At 36.8% G+C, this 22518-nt stretch overlaps 5 protein-coding genes and 1 pseudogene across 19 annotated transcripts; 2 read left to right on the top strand and 4 right to left on the bottom strand.

The window, feature by feature from the left end:
• Positions 1–651: 651 nt before the first annotated feature.
• LOC130502302 (putative F-box/kelch-repeat protein At3g17540) lies at positions 652–2293 on the bottom strand (annotated as a pseudogene).
• Positions 2294–2505: 212 nt separating this feature from the next.
• Positions 2506–4349, top strand: LOC130502298 (uncharacterized). 12 transcript variants are annotated; one of them, XR_008940209.1, is made up of 4 exons: positions 2506–3101; positions 3230–3260; positions 3515–3563; positions 3736–4349. XR_008940209.1 is itself a non-coding variant. In XM_056997068.1 (3 exons), exons 1-3 carry the CDS (start codon positions 3168–3170, stop codon positions 3996–3998), a joined length of 468 nt encoding a protein of 155 aa, XP_056853048.1. In that variant the 5' UTR covers positions 2510–3167; the 3' UTR covers positions 3999–4291. The 12 variants fall into 12 exon arrangements, 1 of the variants encoding a protein (XP_056853048.1); XR_008940207.1 differs by lacking the exon at positions 3230–3260 and adding an exon at positions 3311–3374 and having other exon boundaries at positions 2506–3229; positions 3465–3563; positions 3642–4349; XR_008940202.1 differs by lacking the exon at positions 3230–3260 and adding an exon at positions 3311–3374 and having other exon boundaries at positions 3465–3563; positions 3736–4291.
• A 7812-nt stretch (positions 4350–12161) lies between these two features.
• Positions 12162–14068, bottom strand: LOC108836153 (F-box/kelch-repeat protein At3g17530-like). The gene is made up of 2 exons (XM_018609353.2): positions 12651–14068; positions 12162–12345 (listed from the first exon to the last, which is right to left on the bottom strand). Exons 1-2 carry the CDS (start codon positions 13871–13873, stop codon positions 12255–12257), a joined length of 1314 nt encoding a protein of 437 aa, XP_018464855.2. The 5' UTR covers positions 13874–14068; the 3' UTR covers positions 12162–12254.
• A 451-nt stretch (positions 14069–14519) lies between these two features.
• LOC130502299 (uncharacterized) lies at positions 14520–15935 on the top strand. Of its 2 annotated transcripts, none has more exons than XM_056997072.1 (5): positions 14520–14723; positions 14965–15052; positions 15143–15187; positions 15363–15460; positions 15639–15935. In XM_056997072.1, the coding sequence occupies exons 1-5, from the start codon at positions 14551–14553 to the stop codon at positions 15715–15717; spliced, it is 483 nt and encodes a 160-aa protein (XP_056853052.1). In that variant the 5' UTR covers positions 14520–14550; the 3' UTR covers positions 15718–15935. The 2 variants fall into 2 exon arrangements, with proteins under 2 accessions (XP_056853052.1, XP_056853053.1); XM_056997073.1 differs by having other exon boundaries at positions 14566–14682.
• Positions 15828–17562, bottom strand: LOC108832349 (uncharacterized). Of its 3 annotated transcripts, XM_056997070.1 has the most exons (9): positions 17299–17561; positions 17109–17222; positions 16948–17016; positions 16858–16877; positions 16730–16782; positions 16605–16635; positions 16435–16516; positions 16211–16353; positions 15828–16082 (listed from the first exon to the last, which is right to left on the bottom strand). In XM_056997070.1, the coding sequence occupies exons 1-8, from the start codon at positions 17480–17482 to the stop codon at positions 16334–16336; spliced, it is 573 nt and encodes a 190-aa protein (XP_056853050.1). In that variant the 5' UTR covers positions 17483–17561; the 3' UTR covers positions 15828–16082; positions 16211–16333. The 3 variants fall into 3 exon arrangements, with proteins under 3 accessions (XP_056853050.1, XP_056853051.1, XP_056853049.1); XM_056997071.1 differs by lacking the exons at positions 15828–16082; positions 16211–16353 and having other exon boundaries at positions 16435–16527; positions 17299–17562; XM_056997069.1 differs by lacking the exons at positions 15828–16082; positions 16211–16353 and having other exon boundaries at positions 16435–16635; positions 17299–17562.
• A 2584-nt stretch (positions 17563–20146) lies between these two features.
• LOC130502303 (S-adenosylmethionine synthase 2-like) lies at positions 20147–21792 on the bottom strand. The gene is made up of 2 exons (XM_056997077.1): positions 21652–21792; positions 20147–21547 (listed from the first exon to the last, which is right to left on the bottom strand). Exon 2 carries the CDS (start codon positions 21532–21534, stop codon positions 20353–20355), a length of 1182 nt encoding a protein of 393 aa, XP_056853057.1. The 5' UTR covers positions 21535–21547; positions 21652–21792; the 3' UTR covers positions 20147–20352.
• Positions 21793–22518: the final 726 nt, after the last annotated feature.

The following is a 22518-nucleotide window of genomic DNA, read 5'->3' as shown; positions in this document are numbered from 1 at the left end:
ACATGAAACTAACTAGAAGAACATTGTAACCACTGTACCATAAACGATTTGTTGTATTTTAGGGCCCTAAATTTTATTTATTTTTGAGGAGGCCTAAGGCAAATGCCTTTTTGATAACACCATAAGCACGGCTCTGCCTTTTCCTCTCTCGTAGTTTTGCTTTTGTCACTGGTTATTCGCTACAAAGTCTGAATCGGCTGCATATCTACTGTGGATAATCGTAAAGACCAAGCATTAGAAAGTATCTTGTCCAAGGCTTACAGCAAAGCAATTCGATTGTGTCAATGAGATGAAGTTCATTTGGTCCTTCATCCTTGACTTGAACCACAATTCTACATTCCACTACGCTCTCAACGGAGCAAAGAAGCAAGTTCAAGGGAGTCTGTGTTCTCCTTCGCATTAATCTGATAGATATATTAGATGGTATCAATGTAGCACCAGTAAATAAAATAAACTACAAAAGCAGTCTATTTTTTTTTCTGATTTTGAGAGTCAAAATAAGATATAAACTTAAAATGCGTTCAATGTATTACAACCTTTGGGGTTCTCCAATAATTAAAAAAAAAAAGGAAAAGAAAGAAATCTTTGGGACATTGAAAGCAACAGCAAGAGAACTTCAATATTCTTAAGGTCTGGTGTCACTTTCATCTCCTAAACCTTTTTGGGATAGAAACTTCGATATGCTATAGGTTTTTCTCTGGGTGTGACTTTTGTTTCCTCAACGCTTCTTCCAGAAATGCCCTCCTTCGGTTCATCCCTGTTAATTTTCACACACAGTTAAAGAGAACCCTAACACGAAACATAATATATGTATACCTAAGCAGTGTTTTAAACATGCAGTTTTTCTTACATGCGAACAATCTTTATGTGAGATTTAAGCATTCCGTTTTAAGAACAAAGTATATGAATCTATGAAGCTAAAATGCTGATATTTAGTTTCTTAATAACTACTCTTCACCATATGCATCCAATGCAACTATAATGTATTTGAGTAAGATCATTAGAACAAAGAATAGCAAAAAAGAAAGATTAGTTTATATATTTGACTAACCTCCTTGTAATTCGTTTCCTTTTGCTTTTGCGCGTACTCTTCTTCACAACGTGAACAGCGCTCGGAACGTAATTCATGAGATGTGGCCATGAATATGATCCATCTATAATCCCTTCACCATAGACATGTCATTGTATATTCTCTCCAATGATGGAAATGTTGGTACACTCTTCTTCACTATCATCCTTGTCTGTACTACAACACACTGCCACTTTATGCTCCTCGTCCAAGACGAAGCTGACAACATTTAGCAACACAACGTCCACTACCAAGAACTCGCTCCAGGACACCTTTTTGGTGTTAATCTGATTGCTCACCCATATCTTCATCTCGAATGAATCTATATGAAGATATTGATGTAACACCGAGAGTTGTTCGTCTCTAACAACTGACAGAACAGCGGTATCTTCATGCTCATAATTCACGAAATCACCAGGATCAGCACTCTCATATGGGAGAGGGAGAAACCCAAACCTCTCTCTTGTGAAATCGAAACTGAGAATGAACTGGTCGTCCTTTTTTTTAGCAACCCAGTAAGTGTTTCCTTTCACAGACACCCCACGAGCAGATATGTCCCAATCATGCTTATCAACATCTAAAACCCTCCACGAGTCAGAAATAAAATCATACAGTTCAAACTCGGAAACCGTACACCTCAGTTGCATGTTGCAATAACGACAATACCTCAGGATCTTGTAGCTATTAATACAAGAAGACTTGCCGCCTTTGTATCCAAGAGCATATAAATCATTTTGGTGATAAGATGTCCTAGGTTCTACATACCTAGTTTCACCGTTACAAGGGTTGCAAACCACGAGCGTTTGGTTTCCCACCATAGTGCACAAGATCAAACCCTTGCAATAAAAAATATCATGTATTTTTAAATCATCTGAATCTTGTAAAGATCCAAGTTTACCTCCAAACTCCATGGACGGATCATCAAGGCTGTGATGAATCTCTTGGAGGTCGATGACTGTTGAAAAAACACTAGTATTCAACAATAAGTTGAACTCTCTTCCTGCTTGAGCCAAGTGCTTCTGGGCGAGGAGATCTTGGCGTAGAGTATACCATCGTTTACACACAGTTTGCCATTGTGATGGAGACTTCTTCGGAACACGGGCGAGTATCTTGTTTTCCAGATCAAATGGAAGGTCGGTCGTCATCACCATCTTCTAGTAGTGATTTCTGGCCCAATATCTCTCCAGGCAGGAAGAATATAGGACTAACGATCGATATGAACTATGGAAAACCTCTTTTGTTTTTTTCTTTGAACACCAAAACTAGAGTAAACTAGAACTGTTTTTTCATTAGGCTTTTGTTGTATCATAGTCGTGTTATAATTGTTAAAAGTATATTATAGGGAAATTATCTTCCGAGAATTTCTCCCTTTGGAGGTAAGATATCTTTCTTGAAATGTAGATTTATGGGTGACTATTTTTCAAAACAAAATATCTATTTATATAAAAGATGGTTGTTTCTCTCCTCTCGACACATCAGCCGCCACCTCACAAATTCGTTGCATGGCGTGCTGACACGTGTTCAATTAATGAAACGCTGCGTACGGGCTTCTCTTGGGCTTTCACTCTCGCTTCGTTTTGCAGCCCAGGGACCACGTAACTTTACACGAACCCTAACCCGTGGTGATTCGTGTTCTTCGTTTCACTTCGATCGGCTGAGACGGCGACGATCCAGATTCTAATCCGTTTCTGTAACTGAAATCGTTGTGTTTTCTACGCCTTTACTCTCATTATAATCATTAAAACTACCCATATCCACGATCTCTCTTTCTCCTCCGCCATGTCCCGTCGTCAATTTGGCACAATTTTCCGGTGAAGTCTTCATCCCCGTTGCAGTTCCCGGTGACTTCTCCTGCTGTTTGTTTGCTTAGGCGGAAGCCGCATCTGATTCTTTCCGGTGAAAAAGATGATTTCAGTCCCTTTAGTTATGCTTGAAGACAGTGTCAACAAGCTCAAAAGTCTCAACACTTGGTAGACGCAGAAATAAAGCTAAGGCCCATATGATATTGGCATTTGATTCTCCATCTGATTGGGTATTTCAATCTTACGGATTTGTTTTATATCCGGTCTAGAGCATAATCTCATGATTTTCCTGTTTGATGTTTTTTTTTATGCTTCTTTTGGATTGCAATTGCGCATGTGGTCATCTACCATGTTTCAGGTGCGTGCACATTCTGTAATTGAACATACAGGTATAATCTCATCACATCTGTATGTTAACTTTCCCATTGTCTGCCAATAGCTTCACTTTCTGTTCAAAAAAATTATACCCACTTGCGCATAACAAGAGAGAAGTATAAGTCTGAGTGAGTTCTTCGTTGCTAACACTTTCTCTTTGTTGTTAAGTTTAAGTGTACCTTTTGTTGATTAAAATTTGTTTCACGGTCATGTATCAGAGGATGAACAAGCACTAGACTATTTCTCACCTCAGATTGATTAACCAAAGGATTAAGGGCGAGTCTGTGTATTTGGCCGAGGTTCTCCAAATTTCTCTGGTGAGTGTGATTACATATGAGATCCTTTATTCTTTCTCAGTTTTTGAATCTTTTCTCTTTCACACATATTGTATTTAGATGAGTGGAAGGTGTAAGAGTTCATCACAGGATTATTGGAAGTACGAGGATATGAGACATATGTGGAATCTGATATTTTTTTTTCAATGGACAGGCATACAAAACAAAGAAATGTTGCAAGTATCGATCTGGCATAAGAAGAAACCTGATATAGACGAGTTAGAGAGCATCGCGAAGCTAAAGCTAGCAGAGGCTTCCAGCTTAAAGCTAACAAAGCATAACGGGAGGCTGAGATGTTGTAAAGAATGTACTACGGAAATGGACAAGTTTGAGGAGGAATGCGCAAGTAACTATCTGAAACAGAGGTTGACCAAACTGAGGCAGAGAAGCAGTGTATGTTTCAGAAGGTTGAGCTGAAGGAAAATTCAAGGATTGCATCACAATGCAGTGGTGGTGGAGGAGACCTGTCACATGTTCTTGATGTACTCAAAGATCTGCGATCTACTTCATGGTAACAATCTCTCGCTTAAGGTAGATCCTCAATCAAAAGAGCACCGTCCTTTCATATCCAAACCTTGATGATTCCCTTATAGATAGATGTGCAGATTTCATATCCTAAAAGGCTAAAACTCATATCTTTGTGTTTCTGAATTGAGCATTTATTTTGTTAAAATAAAAGTGAAACGAGTGTTTTATACTCTTAATCTAAATTTGTTCTGAAGACTGCGCAGTACATAGATAAAAATAATAAAATTGTGTTCTAAGGTTCTTTAGTTTTGTGTAAACACTAGATCTCTTAACAGGAGTGTAATTAGCAATGTGGAATTTTTCTCCGGCCAATAAGCATTGCTTAATTTGGAAAGTCATTGTTTAGTTTAAAGTATTAAAAGACCACAACATAGTTATGTTCATACTCTGCAACATTTGATCTCGGAGACGAAACAGTCCCTGCAAAAAAGAAAACAAGCTTCTATAAGTTCTCATGTTTATCAATGAAGATGTGTATGATTGAAGTACGGTTGCTAACTCCGGTACTTTTGGCTGTAGATCCAGGTATCTATATTTATTTGTATATATAAAATTCTATATATAAGAAAATTGTAGTGAATCAGTTATCGTAATATTTATTTGTATGCGTACCTAGATTGGTTAACTTACTTTCTGTTAAGAGAAATGTTACTACTTTTTAAGGTTCGGATGTTTGTCCATTATATTGCTTATAGATAGCAAATTATATTATTGTTTGCTTTATTTTTTAAGTAAAAAAAAGAAATTAGATTATTTCCATCTAGAAAAACATAAAAAATGTTCAAGATATGGGTTACTTTATTTTTACCAGAAAAAAAATTACTCTTATGAATACATTCCTCTTACCAGGTTTATGTTTAGGAATAAAAACATAAAAGGTAAAGTAATATATATTTATCAGTATAGACGAAGCATGAAACAGTTTTTTTTGGCGGCAAACATGAAACAGTTATTATCTGTGTTCAGAGTTCATAGTTTTAACTATTGTGTAGCTACCACTTACTTATCCAATTTCAAACTAAATCAAACGATATATCAAACTCGCATACACGTCTCACAATAAAAAATGTAAAAATATAAAAGAATTAAACAAACAATGTTTATTAAATGATATATTAGGATATCATACATGCTTTTAACAAATGTAAAAAAATATAAAAAATTAAATAAACAATGTTTATTAAACATATACTCTAACTGTTAAAATTATTTTAAAATCCACATCTCGCCCGTAGGGCGGGTCGATCCTAGTACTGAATAAAGTAAGGAATAATTATTTGTGGAACACTGAATTCTTCTCATCAATTTGCATATTTAGGAAAGGAAAGAAATAATTTTTTTTTTACAAATGATCTGTCGAGAAAAAGATCTTTTTTAAATTTATTTGTTCTTTTAAAATATTTTTATTCTACAAAAAGATGAGAACTGGTGGTGAGATAAGTTAACGGTTAAGATTTATGATGTAGGCGGGAACGAGACTAAATATACTGGGCCAAATGTTGGTAACATAAACAATCATTTAGTGGGCCTATATTTTCGCCCCTTTTCTTAATGGAACTGAGTTTGAAATCTGAAAATCCGAAGTTCTCACCACCCTGGCGGACGCACAGTATAACGTACGGGGGCACGTGCCCCCAACTAATTTTTAATTTTCTTTAACAATTACTATAAGAATATAGAAGTGCCCCCAACCTGAAAACAAAATATAATGAAAACTTTATTTGTGCCCCCCACTAAATTCGATTCTTCATCCGCCACTCTGCTTCTTCTCTCCATGGCTCCGTCTATCTCAATCTCCGGTCACTATGCCCGTAAGACTCGATCATTGAGTACAGTTTTTAGTTAACTTGAGATTGAACAGAAATGAAGCTCTCAGTGAGGAAGACAATGAAGTCTCGAGAGGATTTGGAAATGAATATTATTTCTGTTAAGAGTAAAATATCAATGTACAAGTGATTATATACGACTATCATCTATCCGGTACAAACCGGTTATCACTAAACCTAAACATAATGTGTAAACCACTTCATCATACTTAATACTCCCCCTCAAGATGTAAGCCATTACATCTTGGACATGAAGAACACAATGTGAAGTAGAGGAGACTGAAACTGATAACAAGAAGCTCATCTGGTGGTCTTGGCAATGAACCATAAGGAATCTCAGTTAAGAAACCAAAACGAGCAGAAATAATCACATATATGCATCTGAGGAAGCCATAGTCCTCGTTGAATAGGTGTAGAAAAGCTTGAGACAAGCTCTGCTTCAGCAGTAGCTCAAGGCCAGATATCTTGGTTCTGTCACTTTGAATACTGACCTGCATAATTCTCTTTTCTGCTATGAGATTAAGGACATAACCACCAAGCAAAAACTTATAAACTGTATTGACGCCATTCATCAATGTACCAACTGCAGCAGCAGTACAATCATCACTAGAACATGGTATAAAAAGCTCTTGAACGCCATGTCTTTTATGCAGAAAGAAAGACACATCTTCACACTGCACATCACTCCAAATGTGTGGATCACACAACAAAGTCAAGCTCTCAGCAACACTGGACAACAACGTCACGTAGTGCGCACTCAAAGTCTTGAAACCAACAATCATCTTGATATACTTCAGCCATAAACCAATTGTTGCATAAGCTTGTTGCTTCTCAATTGAGATCAAACGGAACCAGGAGCTTAACTGTTGAACCAGTGCAGCATCTTTAATGGCATAGACGATGATAAGTGAACCATGAACAAGAGGAGCTATCACTTGCAATCCTCTTAAGTTCATCCAAATCAGGAGATCTACTTTAAAAGCCAGAGATTCTAGGAGCAGAATATTATGACATTCAGCTTGACAATCACAGAGGTCTAAGCAGCATGGATCAACAGCAAACTTAAGTTGCTCCCCCTGTCTACAACGATTCTGATGCCTATAACTAGCTTCTGAATCCATCTCACATCGCAATGTTCTATAATCTAGAGTCAGAGAGACTGAGGGTATAAACCAATCACATACCAGAACAGGGAATATGTGCAAGGAACAAGAGATGAAGCAACTCTCAGGTGGCCGTGGAAGAGATCCGTAGAGGAGAATAACTTCTGGTGGAACAATGAGTTCAATCAAACCAGGAAACAATGAATACGAGTTCATCACTAAGCCAGCCATGAGATCAACGAAAACGGAAGAAACATCTTCAGAAATGAAAGAGTTCCAAGCATACAAGCTTGCTTTACCAGTGTAACACCCAACCTTGTGAGCAATCACCATCGAAGTAGCTGTATGTTGATCGGTGGAACAACCGAGAGAGAGTGAAATCGGCAAACAATTTGCACGATCCTGAACATCTGAACAACCACGAGCTAACACTGAGCCATAAGGCTGCACTCGAGTCTTCAAAAATGAGATTACCGGTGAATCCGGTGTTGAACCTCGAAAATTACTCTGGCATGGACATACAGAAGTAATCAGAGGTGACGAAGAACCAGAAGGATCGTTACGAGCCTTCGGTGATGAAAACTTCAACGAATCCGATGTAGCCATACGAGACTTGAAATTGCTATCCAGTTTCACCATTGATATCGATTCAGTGCTCAAAACAGATAGAAATAAGCAAAGAATCGCACAGGAAACAAGATGACGAAGCTCGAATCAGCATAGATGAGGATCGTGAAGTGAATAATCCAAGTTCTGTTGACAAACTGGTACTCCACCAGAATCGAACTCGGAGTGGAGACGATCCGACGAAACGAATCGTTTCACAAAAGCAAATCAGAACAGTCAAGGAAATCCAATCTTGAAAGCGGAAGAATAGAACTCGAATCAGAGAAATTGGAACTCTACCGAAGAGATTGGGGCTCGCTGAAGATGATTTGATGAAACCGAAGCTTGAGTGACAGATCAAGCCAAGGAAGATGAAAAACTGATCAATCGATGAAGATCAATCTGAAACGAACGAAGCAGAAGATGATATGAGCGTGAAATCAGGTGTTTCTTTGCTCTGATACCATTTTAGTTAACTTGAGATTGAACAGAAATGAAGCTCTCAGTGAGGAAGACAATGAAGTCTCGAGAGGATTTGGAAATGAATATTATTTCTGTTAAGAGTAAAATATCAATGTACAAGTGATTATATACGACTATCATCTATCCGGTACAAACCGGTTATCACTAAACCTAAACATAATGTGTAAACCACTTCATCATACTTAATAACAGTTATAGAGTTTATGTTTTTGATTGATAACGCGAGTTTTGTGTGTTTCTGTAACAGGAAAAGAAAACATAGTTGAATCTCTTGTGGGAATGCCGACTCTCTACAAGGTTCTTTGCCTCCTGAGCTCGTTAACAATGTCGTTAGGGTCTGCATCATCTATTCTATTTACTCACAGTGTCTAGATTATTAACTTTTGTTTCTTCTTTGTTTAGTCGATGCTATGTTTTTTGAGCTACATTCATTGGTAAGCAGGTGAGATATTTTTTTGTTTTTTTTTGGAGCAGGTGAGAGATTCTCTGTGCTGAATATGAGCTTGCCTTGTCAGATTTGGTATATTGGTGTTTATAATATGATAATGTTCAGATAAAAGAATATCATTTCAACACTTTGAAAATAAATCTGGATGCTGATTGAAATTTAACAACCTTCTTTACCCTACCTTTAGTCTCAAGGATACAGAGTCGATGGTGTTGTAAATTCACGTGTTGAGCAGAGTTGGTAAACTAGTGCCTTTGTGACTTCGTTAGTCGGAGAAAAAAATATGAAAAGGAGTGGCAGATAGGGGAGGTAAAATCGAAAACATATTTCTTGTGGTGGAAGAAAAGTCCACTTTCTTGGATGTAGAAAGAATAGTTGTGCGTATTTTAAGATATGGGGAGTACTTAATTACTTATTCCTTAGTATTATATGCATAGGGGCTGTGGTAAAAGTGTGATACGCGTTCTCAGGACTGCAAAAAGAGCAAATTGGGTTTTTGATTATTTAACACACTCGCAATTGGTACTAAATATAGAGGGTTTAATAGTTTTTTTTTTTTGAAGAATGTTAAATTTATTTGAACAAAAAATAGAGGGTTTAATAGTTTTTTTTTTTTTGAAGAATGTTAAATTTATTCGAACAAAAAAAAGCCTTTTTAAAAATTAATGCATCTCAAATAGTTGATAGTTAATTAGCAGATTATATATCAAACATGTTCCCATCGGCATGGAGTCATGGACAAACAAATAAGTATTGCATGCATAATGGTTAATTACGGGAATATTACGATAGTGCGTTAAACTACGTATAATATACGAGATTAGAGTGAGGTTTAGAGTTCATGAACAATTGCGAAGACCAAAGCATTAGCCACAAAGCTTCGGTGTTGACGATGCGCTTTACAAAGCAATTATATTGTCTCAACAAGAAGAAACTCCAATTGTTCCTTGACTTGAACTATATAGCTTACCCATTCCACATCTCTACGAAGCTGCTAAGATAAGTATCTAATCGAAGAAGCAAGTACTTCAACAACAGATCGTGTGTGTGTGTGTTTCTTTCGCATTAATATGATTAAATTGATAGTAAATTCACCAATAAATAAAATTCTTTGAAGATTCTCAAAAGTGAAAATGAACTAAAATGCGTTGTCTTTAATTTAAAGCTTAAATCTTTGGGTCATTTAAAGCAACAGCAGGAGTACTTCGTTATGCTTTAGGTATGGTTGTCACTTTCGTTTCCTAAACGCTTCTGGGACATCCAAAGCAACCCAAGGAACTCGTTTAGCTTTGGCTATTGGTGTCACTTTCGTTTCCTTAACGCTTCTTGCAGAACTGCCCTCCGGTTCATACCTGTTAATTAAAAGCTCACACACAGTTAAAGAGAACCCTTACCCGAAACATAATAATATATATACCTTAAGCAGCCTTTTAGACATGAAAGTTTTCTTACAAGAGAACAATCCTTGTGTGAGATTTAAGCATTCCGTTTTAAGACTAAAGTATATATAAATCTATGAAGCAAACTGCAAAGATATTGCTGATGTTTACTTTCTTAATAACTACTTTTTTCTATATGCATCCAATCAAAATATAAAGTATTTGATTACGATCATTAGAACAAAGAAAAGCAAGAAAGAAACTTAGTTAATATATTTGACAAACCTCCTTGTAATTCGTTTCCGTTTGCTTTTGGGCATACTCTTCTTTAAAATGTGAACTGGGCTTGGAATTACAAAAAAAAAATACAGCAAAAAGACCTATCACTTAAATTCTACAGTCCAAAACATAAATTACAGCTCATACCAATCACCCCCCAAAATAAGCTCGTAACACGGTAGAGAGTAGGAGATTATTAGTCGGCCGGCGAGTAGCACCATTGGACCTTGGCCTTCTTCTTTTGTGGCGAAAGTGAGGAATAGAAACCGGAGGATTGCCACAACGACTGCGATTTGTCATCATCAGTGGTTGATGACGGAGTTGACATAGCTTTGTCGTCTTCCCGATGGAAGCAGCCGGATAAACGAACAATTGTCCAGATATCTATTTATATACTTGAACAAAAAGACGAGAACTAGAGGCAAGATAGTGAACGGCTGAGATTAAGGTTGAGGCGGGAATGGGACTGAATGACTTAATGGGCCTATATTTTCGGCCAGTTTATTTCTGACCTGAATGTACGTAGTTTGAGATTTGAAAATCCGAAGCTCTCACCGTTGAGTGAACTTAGTAGCTTCTCTCCGTCTATCTCAAGCTCTGGTCATCTCCCCGGTAAGATGCTTGCGATTGTTTGCTTCCACTAGAACTATCAATACATGTTCTTGGACAGGATTATTGCTGTTTCTGATACTTAGTTAGACCACAAATTCTAACATAAGATAGACAAAAACTTTGCTATTCTTAGAAATAGTGCAGAGATAAGCTATCTATGATTATTTTGACTATTAATATTAAATATCTGATCACAAGTTCTAATATAAGACGTTGTAATTTGACAATGAGCGTATGCATCTATTGGCTTTTTTAGGTTATAACACCAGAGTCAATGACATTTAATAGTTTTTGCAATAAAATGTATAGAATCAAAACGTCAGAAGGTCGGAGAAAATCTTATCAATGTTACATTCTTTCAAACATCAAACTGCGTGGATACACATCACCTGGCATTGGCTGTCCTTCAAGCTCATCTTCACACACAGTTATACTATCAAAGGCTTCAAAAGCCACCTTACTTGCTAACAGGTAGTCCTTAGAGCTCACAAACCCTTTAGGTTTCTAGAGGGCATTAATGCATTTATAACCTGTCACGTAATCTTGAGGTTTGGATCAGCCTTTCGTGATCTCTAGGTTCTTGTACCCCCAACAACACCGTATTTTGGATGACCATACGGACAAGACCGTCTAAGTCGAGGATGAACGTTATCGGGTCAGAGTTTAGCAGAGCTGGTAGACTAGCGCCTTTGTGACTTTGTCAGTGGGAGAAAAAAGATGAATATGAAAGGAGTGTTACTGAGGGAAGAACGGGGATAGGTAAAATCGAAAACATGTTTCTTCTGACGCAAGCAAAGTCCATTTCTTGGATGTGGAAGAATAGTTTTGCGTATTCTAAGATGTGGGGAGTGCTTATGGCAAAAATGTGATTCCTATTTGGTTGGATCATGTTGTGGTTTAATGAAATGTTTAACCCGGTTCTGTTTCTCTATGATCAAATTAGGGTTACTATTCGCGCTAGCTTTTTGTTGGTTCTCGACTTGTTTTTTGGACAGCTACAGTGTTGACGAAGCAATTCTATTGTGTCAATGAGATGAAGTTCATTTGGTCCTTGACTTGGACCACACTTCTCCATTCCACTAAGCTCTCAACGGAGCAAAGAAGCAAGTTCAAGGGAGTCTGTGTTCTCCTTCGCATTAATCTGATAGATATCAATAGGATCATCATTAAATAAAATAAACTACAAAAGCAGTGTATTTTTTTCTGATTTTGAGAGTCAAAATAAGATTATAAAATTAAATATGAGTTCAATGTATTACAACCTTTGGGGTTCTCCAATAATTAAAAAAAAAAAAGGAAAAGAAAGAAATCTTTGGGACATTCAAAGCAATAGCAAAGAGAACTTCGATATGCTTTAGGTCTGGTGTCACTTTCATTTCCGAAACCATTTTGGGACATTGAAAGCAACCCTAGAAACGTCGATATGCTTTAGGTTTTGCTTTGGGTGTCACTTTTGTTTCCTCAACGCTTCTTGCAGAAATGCCTTCCTCCGGTTCATGCCTGTTAATTAAAGCTCACACACAGTTAAATAGAACCCTAACTCCAAACATAATAATATATATATACCTTAAGCAGTCTTTTAAACATGCAATTTTCTTAGAAGAGAACAATTCTTTGTGTGAGATTTAAGCATTCCGTTTTAAGAACAAAGTATATGAATCTATGAAGCTAAGATGCTGATATTTAGTTTCTTGATAGTTACTCTTTTTCTATATGCATCCAATGCAACTATAAAGTATTTGAGTAAAAGATCATTCGAACAAAGAAAAGCAAAAAATAAACATTAGTTAATATTTTTGACTAACCTCCTTGTAATTCGTATCCTTTTGCTTTTGCGCGTACTCTTCTTCACAATGTGAATTTGGCTTGGGACGTAATTCATGATATGTGGCCATGATCCATCTATAATCCCTTCACTATAAACATGTCTTTCTATATTCTTTCCAACAATGAAAATCCTGGTATACTCTTCTTCGTTATCATCATCCTCATCATCCTCATCATCCTCATCATCCTCTTCATCCTCATCATCCTCATCATCCTTTTCTGTACTACAACACACTGCCACTTTATGCTCCTCATCCAACAAGAAGGAGACAATATTTAACAACACGACGTCCACTACCAAGAACTCGGCCCACGCCACCTTTTTGGTGTCAATCTTATTGCTCACCCATATCTTCATCTCAGATGAATCCATATGAAGATATTGATGTAACACCGAGAGCTGTTCGTCTCTAACAACTGACAGAACAGCGGTATCTTCATGCTTCTCAAAACTCGAGAAATTACCAGGACCAGCACTCTCGTACGGAAGAGGGAGAAACCCAAATCTCTCTCTCGTGAAATCGAAGCTGAGAATGAACTGGTCGTCCTTTTTTGTAGCAACCCAGTAAGTGTTTCCTTTCACAGACACGCCACGAGCGGTTATGTCCCAATCATCCTTATCAACATCTAACGCCCTCCACGAGTCAGACACAAAGTCATACATTTCAAACTCGGAAACCTTACGCCCCAGTTGCATGTTGTCATAACGACAATACCTCAAGATCTTGTAGCTATTAACACAAGAAGACTTGCTGCCTTTGTATCCAAGAGCATAAAAATCAGATTTGTGATAGCATGTCCTAGGTTCTATATACCTAGTCTCACCGTTACAAGGGTTGCAAACCACGAGCGTTTGGTTTCCCACCATAGTGCACAAGATCAAACCCTTGCAATAAAAAATATCATGTATTTTTAAATCATCTGAATCTTGTAAGGATCCAAGTTTACCTCCAAACTCCATGGACCGATCATAAAGGTTGTTACGAATGTCTTGGAGGTTGATGATTGTTGAATAAACACTAGTATTCAACAATAAGATGAACTCTCTTCCTGCTTGAGCCAAGTGCTTCTTGGCGAGTAGATCTTGGCGTAGAGTGTACCATCGTTTACACACAGTTTGCCATTGTGATGGAGACTTTTTCGGAACACGGGCGAGTATCTTGTTTTCCAGATCAAATGGAAGGTCGGTCGTCATCACCATCTTCTAGTAGTGATTTCTGGCCCAATATCTCTCCAGGTAGAAAGAATATAGGACTAACGATCGATATGAACTATGGAAAACCTCTTTTGTTTTTTTTTTATTTGAGCACTGGGGTAAAACTCAAACTGTTTTTCATCGGATTTTTATTGATCGTATGGTAATATTGTCAAAGGTATTTCAGGGAAATGCATATTTTGTGGAAATTTCAAATCTAAATTATATTTTTCTTTTTGAGAAAAGATATCTTTCTTGAAATGTAAATTTATGTGACTATTTTCAAAATGAATATGCTGAATAGAGTAAGGAATAATTTATTTCTGAAACAGTTAAATCATTCTCGTCAATTTATCAAGACAATGAAAGAAATAAAATTTACTAAAGATTTATTGACCAAAAAGAAATTTGTTTCTTCTCATCAATTTATTTGTTTCTTTTAAATTACCAATACTATTAAAAAAAGATCACCAGTTGAGAAAAGTTGTATCCAGCTTAAAATTTCAGCTCAAATATGATTAAAAAAAATACAAATATGATTAAAAACATAAATAAAAAATTAAATTTTTATAAAAATATAAAACAAAATATATCATAAACCGGAGGAGAGAAATACGTAGTGGTTGAGATTATGATTTAGGCGGGAGTGAAACTGAATTGTATTGGATCTATACAGTCAAACAATGCTTAATGGGCCTATATTTTCGGCCCGTTATGACCAGATTGAAAATCTGAAAATCCGAAGCTCTCACCGCTTCTCTTCCCGTCTATCTCAAGCTCCGTGTCATCTCGCCGGCAAAGAACTCGATCGATTCGTATGTCTCTCTCCCTCTCCGTCTAACAAGTCCTTGCTTTCGTATGTTTCATTCTCCTTCAATCAAGTTTCGCTGCCTTTTTTTTCATTCACACAACTGATTCAGAGATTCAATCAGCGATTCAAAGTTTCCAACTTTTGCTGTTCAAAGTTTCGATTTTTTTTTTTATACACGAATTGTACAAAAGATCGCAGCTTTTTGTTTTAATCATGTGTTTTTTTAAAAAAAAGAGTAAGCTTGATCCTCGTGACTACAGTTTAAGGGTTTATGTTTCTGTAACAGGAATAGAAAACGTAGTTTGAATCTCGTTGTGGAAATGCCGACTCTACAAGGATCTTTACCTCCTGAGCTCGCTAACAATGTGGTTAGGGTCTGTATCATCTTTATTCTGTTTACTCTCTCAGTGTCTTGTTTTTTTTTTTAATTTACTGATGTATTCGTCTCTTTCTTATGGGATTAGTTGTACCGTGAATGTCTTCGTAGAGCTACATTCATTGGTAAGCAGGTGAGAGAGATTCTCTTACCTCTTTGAATTTGAACTTTTGCTTATTGTCAGATTTAGACACTGCTGTGTTGCTTTCAGTGGGATTGTGTACTGTCATTGATATTCCTGTTCCTATTATGATAATGTTCGGATAAAAGAATTTTTCATTTTCTGCTAACTTGTTTGTGCCTTGCAGCAACACAACACTGAGCTGGTGGTTGGCATGGTGAGGCAACAATTTAAGAAACACATGAATGAGACAGACCCCGAGAAGATTCAGAAGTTAAAGGATGAGTGAGTTTTTTCGCTTTCTCTTTAAGCCTCTAGTGAAGGAATGCTATAACTTGTTTGGTCTTTGTTCATTGAGGCATAAGTTTGATGTTTCTCACACATATATACGTACGTATACGTCTATCTATCTGGAAAGTTTGCATTGACTCAAGAAAAGTTTTATGTTTTGTATTTTTGGTAGTGCTGCTCGTGGACTCATCAATCACATGTTGTTTGAGTCAGAGAAGCTAACAGGACGCAAGGTTAGCCAGAGATCCTGATGCAGAGACTTGTTGCTGACTTTCATCGTTATACGCTCTCTCTCGTTCATTGTATGCTAACACAATGCAGCGTGGTTAGCTTTAATAAAAGAACTTTGTAAATGGAGTAGTAGCTTCAATGAATTCATAACATTGATGATCTTGGTTTCCAATTCAATGTACTTCAACTTGAATCATACTCTTCCTCCTCTAATTATGGAGTAAACATGAACCCAAGATATCATCGTGTCTTTACTCTTGCACATAAATACAACAAAGAAAAAACTAAGTTCCTTGTAGGACCTATATGTTCCGAAGCAAAGAGCACCAAAAAAAGATTCTCATGACTTCAAAACTGCCTCTGTCTCCGTCTTCAACGCCTCATCCTGAAGATTAAGACAGTTTTTCAAATGAACAAAGACATAGCCAGTTTGAAAGAGGGCGAGGTTACTCATGAGATAAAAACCAGATGCAAGCATAGAAACATCATCTTGGCAAGCATCAAACAACACACCTTGATACAGACATAGATGTAGTGGACATCAGGGCTTTTGCCAATTGCAGACTCCACTGAACTTCCCTCATCATCTAGAGGAATTGGTTTAGTCAGTTCCCATCTTGGCGTTTCTAATGGTTGTTAATCTGTCAAACTTTTGTCTGCAGAAGAGGCAAAGAACATGGAACCTTTTTATCCACAAGACACGAATTAACTGATGGTTTATGTATTAGCAAGCTGACCTATCACATGGAGTTTTGTAGTCCAAGAGCGTGATGATTCTTTAAACAGCCGAAGCCGATAATTGGGAGCTCCATATGTAATCTGGCAGATAACTTAAATCTCTAATAAAATCAAATATGATGGCATTAAACAAATAGAACAACACATAATCAACAACGAAGATGGTTACCAGGATGTAGACTCCTTTATCCTTGAGTACCCTATAGTTTTATTATTCATCAAAGTGTTTCATTACACACCCATTCAACACATTCAATGCCATAGATTTGTGGATATATATATATAGTTAGTTACCTCCAAACCTCCTCAATCATTTGCGTTGAGTGTTGCCTCGAGTTACTCCCACACTAAACATGAAAAAAGGATCAGACTTTCATTGAGAAAATCAGCAATTAAGTAAAGAGAAAGGAGTCATCACTCACCAAAATTGAGTCTAAGGTTCCTGAAAACACACACACAGATGTTAGTATTGCATGAAACATTGAATCAAAACATCTACTAAAAGATGATACCTTTATCAATCACAGCATCAAAGGAAGCATCTTCAAAGGCCTTCATATCACGCACATCCATCTTCAAATCTGTTTTTTCTTTTCACATGATCAAACAGTCAACACACATAAAGACGACAACTTTTTTCTCGAATTGCATTAGTAACAGAGAGGAGACGTACACTTGAGCTGAGGACGGTCTGAGTGTTTCTTGTTCATGGCATCGATCACAACAGAGGAGATATCGATATTAACTACATCTTCGTACCCAGCATCCACCATCCCCTCGCTGAACGCTGCAGCGGAACCAAACAGAATCAAAATCGGATCAAGAACGAAAAAGTGAAATACAGAGAGCGTGTGTGGATATACCCGAGTTGCCGCAGCCGATGACGAGGGAACGGTGAGTAGGGTGAGGAGGGAGGTAGAGATTGATGAGAGGAGACAATGAAGAATAGTTTTGGTACCAATCGAAGGAATCTGATTCGTTCGTGTAGCGGTCGTCCCAGTACCATTTCTCGCTGTATGATTGCGTCGACGACGTCTCTCTCGCCATCGTCGTTAGCTATAACTAACTGCTTTCTCGTTGCTCTTCTTTCCTTTTTGTTTTTTTTTTCTGAACAAACCAAAAGAGGAAAGAGAAAAAAAGTGGAGTGTAAAAGAATCGGATACACGAGGACCACTGTGGTCGGATCGGATAGATATTCCTTGTCGAGCCACGTGGCCATGAGTGTCGGATTGTAAAACAATACAATACCGATTTCCCGGTTTGATTTAAAACCCGTCAGTTAAGATTAAACCGAAACAGAAATGGGAATGGTAATGACATCATTGTTTACACTTTACACCGCTTTATTTATTCTCTTTAATTATTAACGAACCCTTTTCATCTATATTATCTTATTAAAGCTGAAGTACAATTTCGGTGTGTTTGGATACTTGGATAAGAGTATTAAAAATATTTGGTGTGTTTGGAAACATGGATTGTAGTCTTTTAAAAAAAAAAATTTATTTGGAAACAAAGATAGTAGTATTAAATAGAAAAAGTAATGAGCTTAAGTTATTAAATCCATTATAAAAGAATGTTGTCAATATATATAAGAAAAATACAATACAAAGCCCAATTTGAAATACCAACCCAAATTATGATTTTTGTATTTCATATTAAGTTTTTAAAATATAATATATGTAATTATTTATATGATGATACATATTAAATACTTTTAATTATATGATTACTTATATGATGGTACATATAAAATACGATTAATTATATGATGAAATTATACGATATATAATAATGACTAAGGATGGGTTTTCAGACATCCATACGGGTTTGGTTCTGATCGGTTTGCGTTTCGGGTTTTCGAGGTCAAAGATTTCATTCCTATTAGGATGTTTCTAAATTTTTGTTTGAGCTTGATTCAGATCTTTGCGGGTTTGGTTTGAGTTTGGATAACCTATTTAAATTATTTTTAAAGTTTTAAATCACTATATATTTAAAATTTCTCAAAATCTATAAATAAAGTAATATATTACCTATAAATTTAAATAACATATGTCAGAATACCTAAGCTTAACATATCAATTGGTTTGATTTAAAATTTTGGATACGAAATCAATAATTATTTTAAGTATTTTTGGTGATTTGAGTATACTTTAACTATTTCAGATATTTGTTTTTGACTATCTATATATATTTTCAAGTATTTTAAACCAATTTAAAAGTATCATTCTTGATGTTTTATATACGTTAAATATAAAAATAATTAATATATAAGTATATAAATCTATTTTTAGATAAATTCAGGTACACGAATACTTCGGTTCGGATCTGATTCGGTTCTCTAACTAACAAAATTTTGAATAATTCAAATATTTAATCAATTTATATTCAGGTTTGGTACTATATTTACGAATTGGTATCAGTTCTGTTCCTCGGATTCATTTTGTCAAACCCTAATAATTACATGAAAAACAAATATCATCATATTTTTTAAAATATACATCCGCGGAGGTGCAGAGATCAAAGTCTATAATCATTTATTCTAACAACAAGCCAAATAAATATGTTGATTGAAGTGTGAATAAAACAAAACTAGAGAAATACATAGTTTACCAGAGACATTCTATGTGTCGAATTTATTATAAAGAAATTTTTTATTAAAATAAATAAATTCAATAATTACAAACAAATAATATATTTCATAAAAGTGAAAAATAATATCCGCGCTTTCGAAGCACGGATCAAAATCTAGTTAAGGATTATCAACATAACATGCGACTGATATCTAAAAACCTTAATATACCTCATTTTCCCCCATGCTTCTCGTTGTTGGGACCCAATTCAACATATTATTGTGGTCATTAGTTATGTTTTGGATAACTTTATTCAAACAACAACTTTACATCCCACTCTTCGTCATATCTGCGTAATGAACCTGACTAAAGTCTCTCTACTCATGGTTTTCCTATTTTCCATGTGAATTAGGGACCATATATGTTTCTATTTTCTGGTTCATATACCTTGAATTTAGTAATTCATTGTGTATTGCTTTTAGTTTTAGCATGCCGGTGTAAAAAGAATATGCGGTTTTGCTTGCAGGAAACTGGTTCTGTATCTATATGGAAACAAGAACAAGAATATGAAAGATCATGTCTCTGTTTACTTGGCTCTGGCGCACTCTAGCTCATTAGGACCAGGGTGGGACCGTGGAGCACAAGACCCATGTATGCTAAGGTTTTTCAGCAAGATAATTTCTCTCATAAATTTTGTGATATCAATGTAACAGCAACTGCAATCACAATTTTCTCTTTATGAAATATCAACTCTTTGGTTCTTGCAGACAATCTCAAGCTTTTTTTTTCCTTCTTTTTTCTTTGCATTTAAATGAAGCTTTATGTGCCATTTTTCTTTTTCAATAAAGCTCTTATGAGGTCCATTTATCTTGCTAAGCATCACTGCCAGTTTTCACTGTTATCCGTCTATATATGCTGGATCAAAATAAAAAATACCTATTCTCATCTCTACATTTTTAGCCAAAGTCAAACTTGGTATCATCTGTCTTTGACTCGCACAAATTGCATTCTCCAAGTGTTGGTTAAGACTCCTCAAAGAATATTGCAAATACGAAATCTTTGACAATTGATAATGCAAACAAAGGAAGATAACTTTGAATATATTATTTTATATAATCATCTGCTCAAAAGAAACAAGAAATTTTAAAAATATAAATTTATAACTTTTCTTATCACAACAATAACATATAATAATAAATAATATAAATTCCCAATAGCTCAGATTTTTTTTTTCTTCAGAGAAAAATAGTAAACCCAATTTAAATTATAGAAAACTAAAGTACAGAGAAGGAGACATAATCCGGAGATAGGTGAAGCAGAAGCTAAACCTGAGACTGGTTCAGGTTTTCAAGCTTGGACCTTGTTAGACTTGAGTGGCTTCACCACCTCCCAGGTGAAATCAGCATCGTCCCTTCCAAAATGACCATAAGCAGCAGTCTTCAAGAACCTACCATTACCACCTCTCTTCAAATCCAAGTTAATAGATATCATCCCTGGCCTGAAATCAAAATTCTCCTTCACAATCTCCAGAATCTCCTTGTCTGGAATCTTCCCGGTTCCATAGCTATCCACGAACACAGACAAAGGCTCAGGGACACCAATGGCGTACGACACCTGAACAATGCACCTCCTCGCGAGCCCACTCGCCACAATACTCTTAGCAGCCTGCCTCACGATGTAGGCCCCACTCCTGTCAACCTTGGTCGGGTCCTTCCCAGAGAAAGCACCACCTCCGTGAGCACCCCAACCACCGTAAGTATCGATAATGATCTTACGTCCCGTGAGACCAGCGTCACCGTGAGGACCACCGATCACGAAACGACCAGAAGGGTTGAGATGGAAGATGGTGTTCTCGTCAAGGTACTTCTCCGGGATCACCGGTTTGATCACATGCTCCTTGAGATCAGCCGCGATCTCCTCGTTCGTCACGGTCTCATCATGCTGCGTCGAGATCAGAACAGTGTGGACGCGGACAGGGACCATAGCTCCGTTCTCGTTCAAGTACTCAACCGTGACTTGAGTCTTACCGTCAGGTCTCAGCCACGAGCAAGTCCCGTTCTTACGAACCTCGGTAAGCTTCGCTCCGAGCTTGGTCGCGAGGACGTGGCTGAGAGGCATAAGTTCGGGAGTCTCGTCGGTCGCGTAACCGAACATGTGACCTTGATCACCAGCTCCGATCTCCTCGGGTTTCTTGGTGAGGTGGCCGTGGACGCCTTGCGCGATGTCGGGGCTCTGCTGCTCGATGTTGACGAGGACCTTGCAGTTGTCGGCGTCTAGGCCGACGTCGTCTGAGACGAAACCGATCTCGCGGCATGTTTTGCGGACGATGGTCTCGTAGTCGACGTTAGCTTTGGTGGTGATCTCGCCGAAGACCATGACCATGTTGGTTTTTGTGCACGTCTCGCAGGCGACTTTGCTCTCGGGGTCTTGCTCGAGGCATGCGTCGAGGATCGCGTCGGAGATCTGGTCGCAGAGCTTGTCGGGATGTCCCTCGTTGACTGACTCGGAGGTGAACAAAAACGATTCCATTTTTTTTATACGTCTAATTCAAAAAAAACAGAGTATGCAAAAAAAAACTATCACTATTTAGAATCTAAAATCAAGAACTCGAGAGAGATAGAGTGAAGTAGGAACGTGAGAACGTACCTAATGAAGGGAGAATGAGAGAGGTGGTAGTAGTACGAAGGTGAAGGAAGAGCGTCGAAGGTTTATATATACGAGAGCAGAGCAAGGAGTGAGGTGGTGTAAGATCGTAATTTCAGCTACGTTCATTCACACAGAGAAGATGAGATCTAGAGATCTGACGGTTTAAGTTAGATCCATGAAAAGAAGCTAATCAGAACCGTTGGATCTGCTTAACTGGACCACCGCGTCCAAGTACAACTTGTGCAATTAGACAGCATCTAGTGAAGATCTAGAATCATGGTTATAGTCGAAAATCTAATTTAGGTTAATATATTAATAACTTTTTATATTTTCACATATATTTAAAAATATTATTTTGTGTGACTATAATTTAGAGTGGATTAAGTCAATAACTATCCAATTAGTTTAATTAAACTTTGAAATTTACAATTTGTTATTATTAACTAATAATTTTTTTTTTTGAAAACATAAAAAAAAATCTTAAACATGAATCTTACAAGAAAGGAGAGAATAATACTAATATCAAAATATACTGTATTTAAATAAAACAAATATCTGTTATGGTAAGATACTTCTGAAGCATGTGAATTTGAATGAAAAATATGAAATGAGTTAGAAGTAAATGCTATCGTAAATCATGGAGTTGAGAGAAGGGATTTGTGTCGGTGAGTGAGAACGGGAAAGTAATTAATCACCGGGAAACCGGAGGGGACATGTTGGGAGTGAAAGATACATTTCATTACACACACAGGCTGTTTCTTTTGTGATGGGTCCACTCGCTACCGGCAAAAGACAACATAGAATTCTTCACTTTTTTCATTTATCTCTTTGTTAGTGTTCGGCTAAGGTTTTGAATTAGACCCACTG

Source organism: Raphanus sativus, unplaced genomic scaffold (genome assembly GCF_000801105.2).
Source record: "Raphanus sativus cultivar WK10039 unplaced genomic scaffold, ASM80110v3 Scaffold0491, whole genome shotgun sequence".
NCBI classification, from domain to species: Eukaryota; Viridiplantae; Streptophyta; class Magnoliopsida; order Brassicales; family Brassicaceae; genus Raphanus; species Raphanus sativus.
This window is presented reverse-complemented; position numbering and strand designations above follow the sequence as displayed.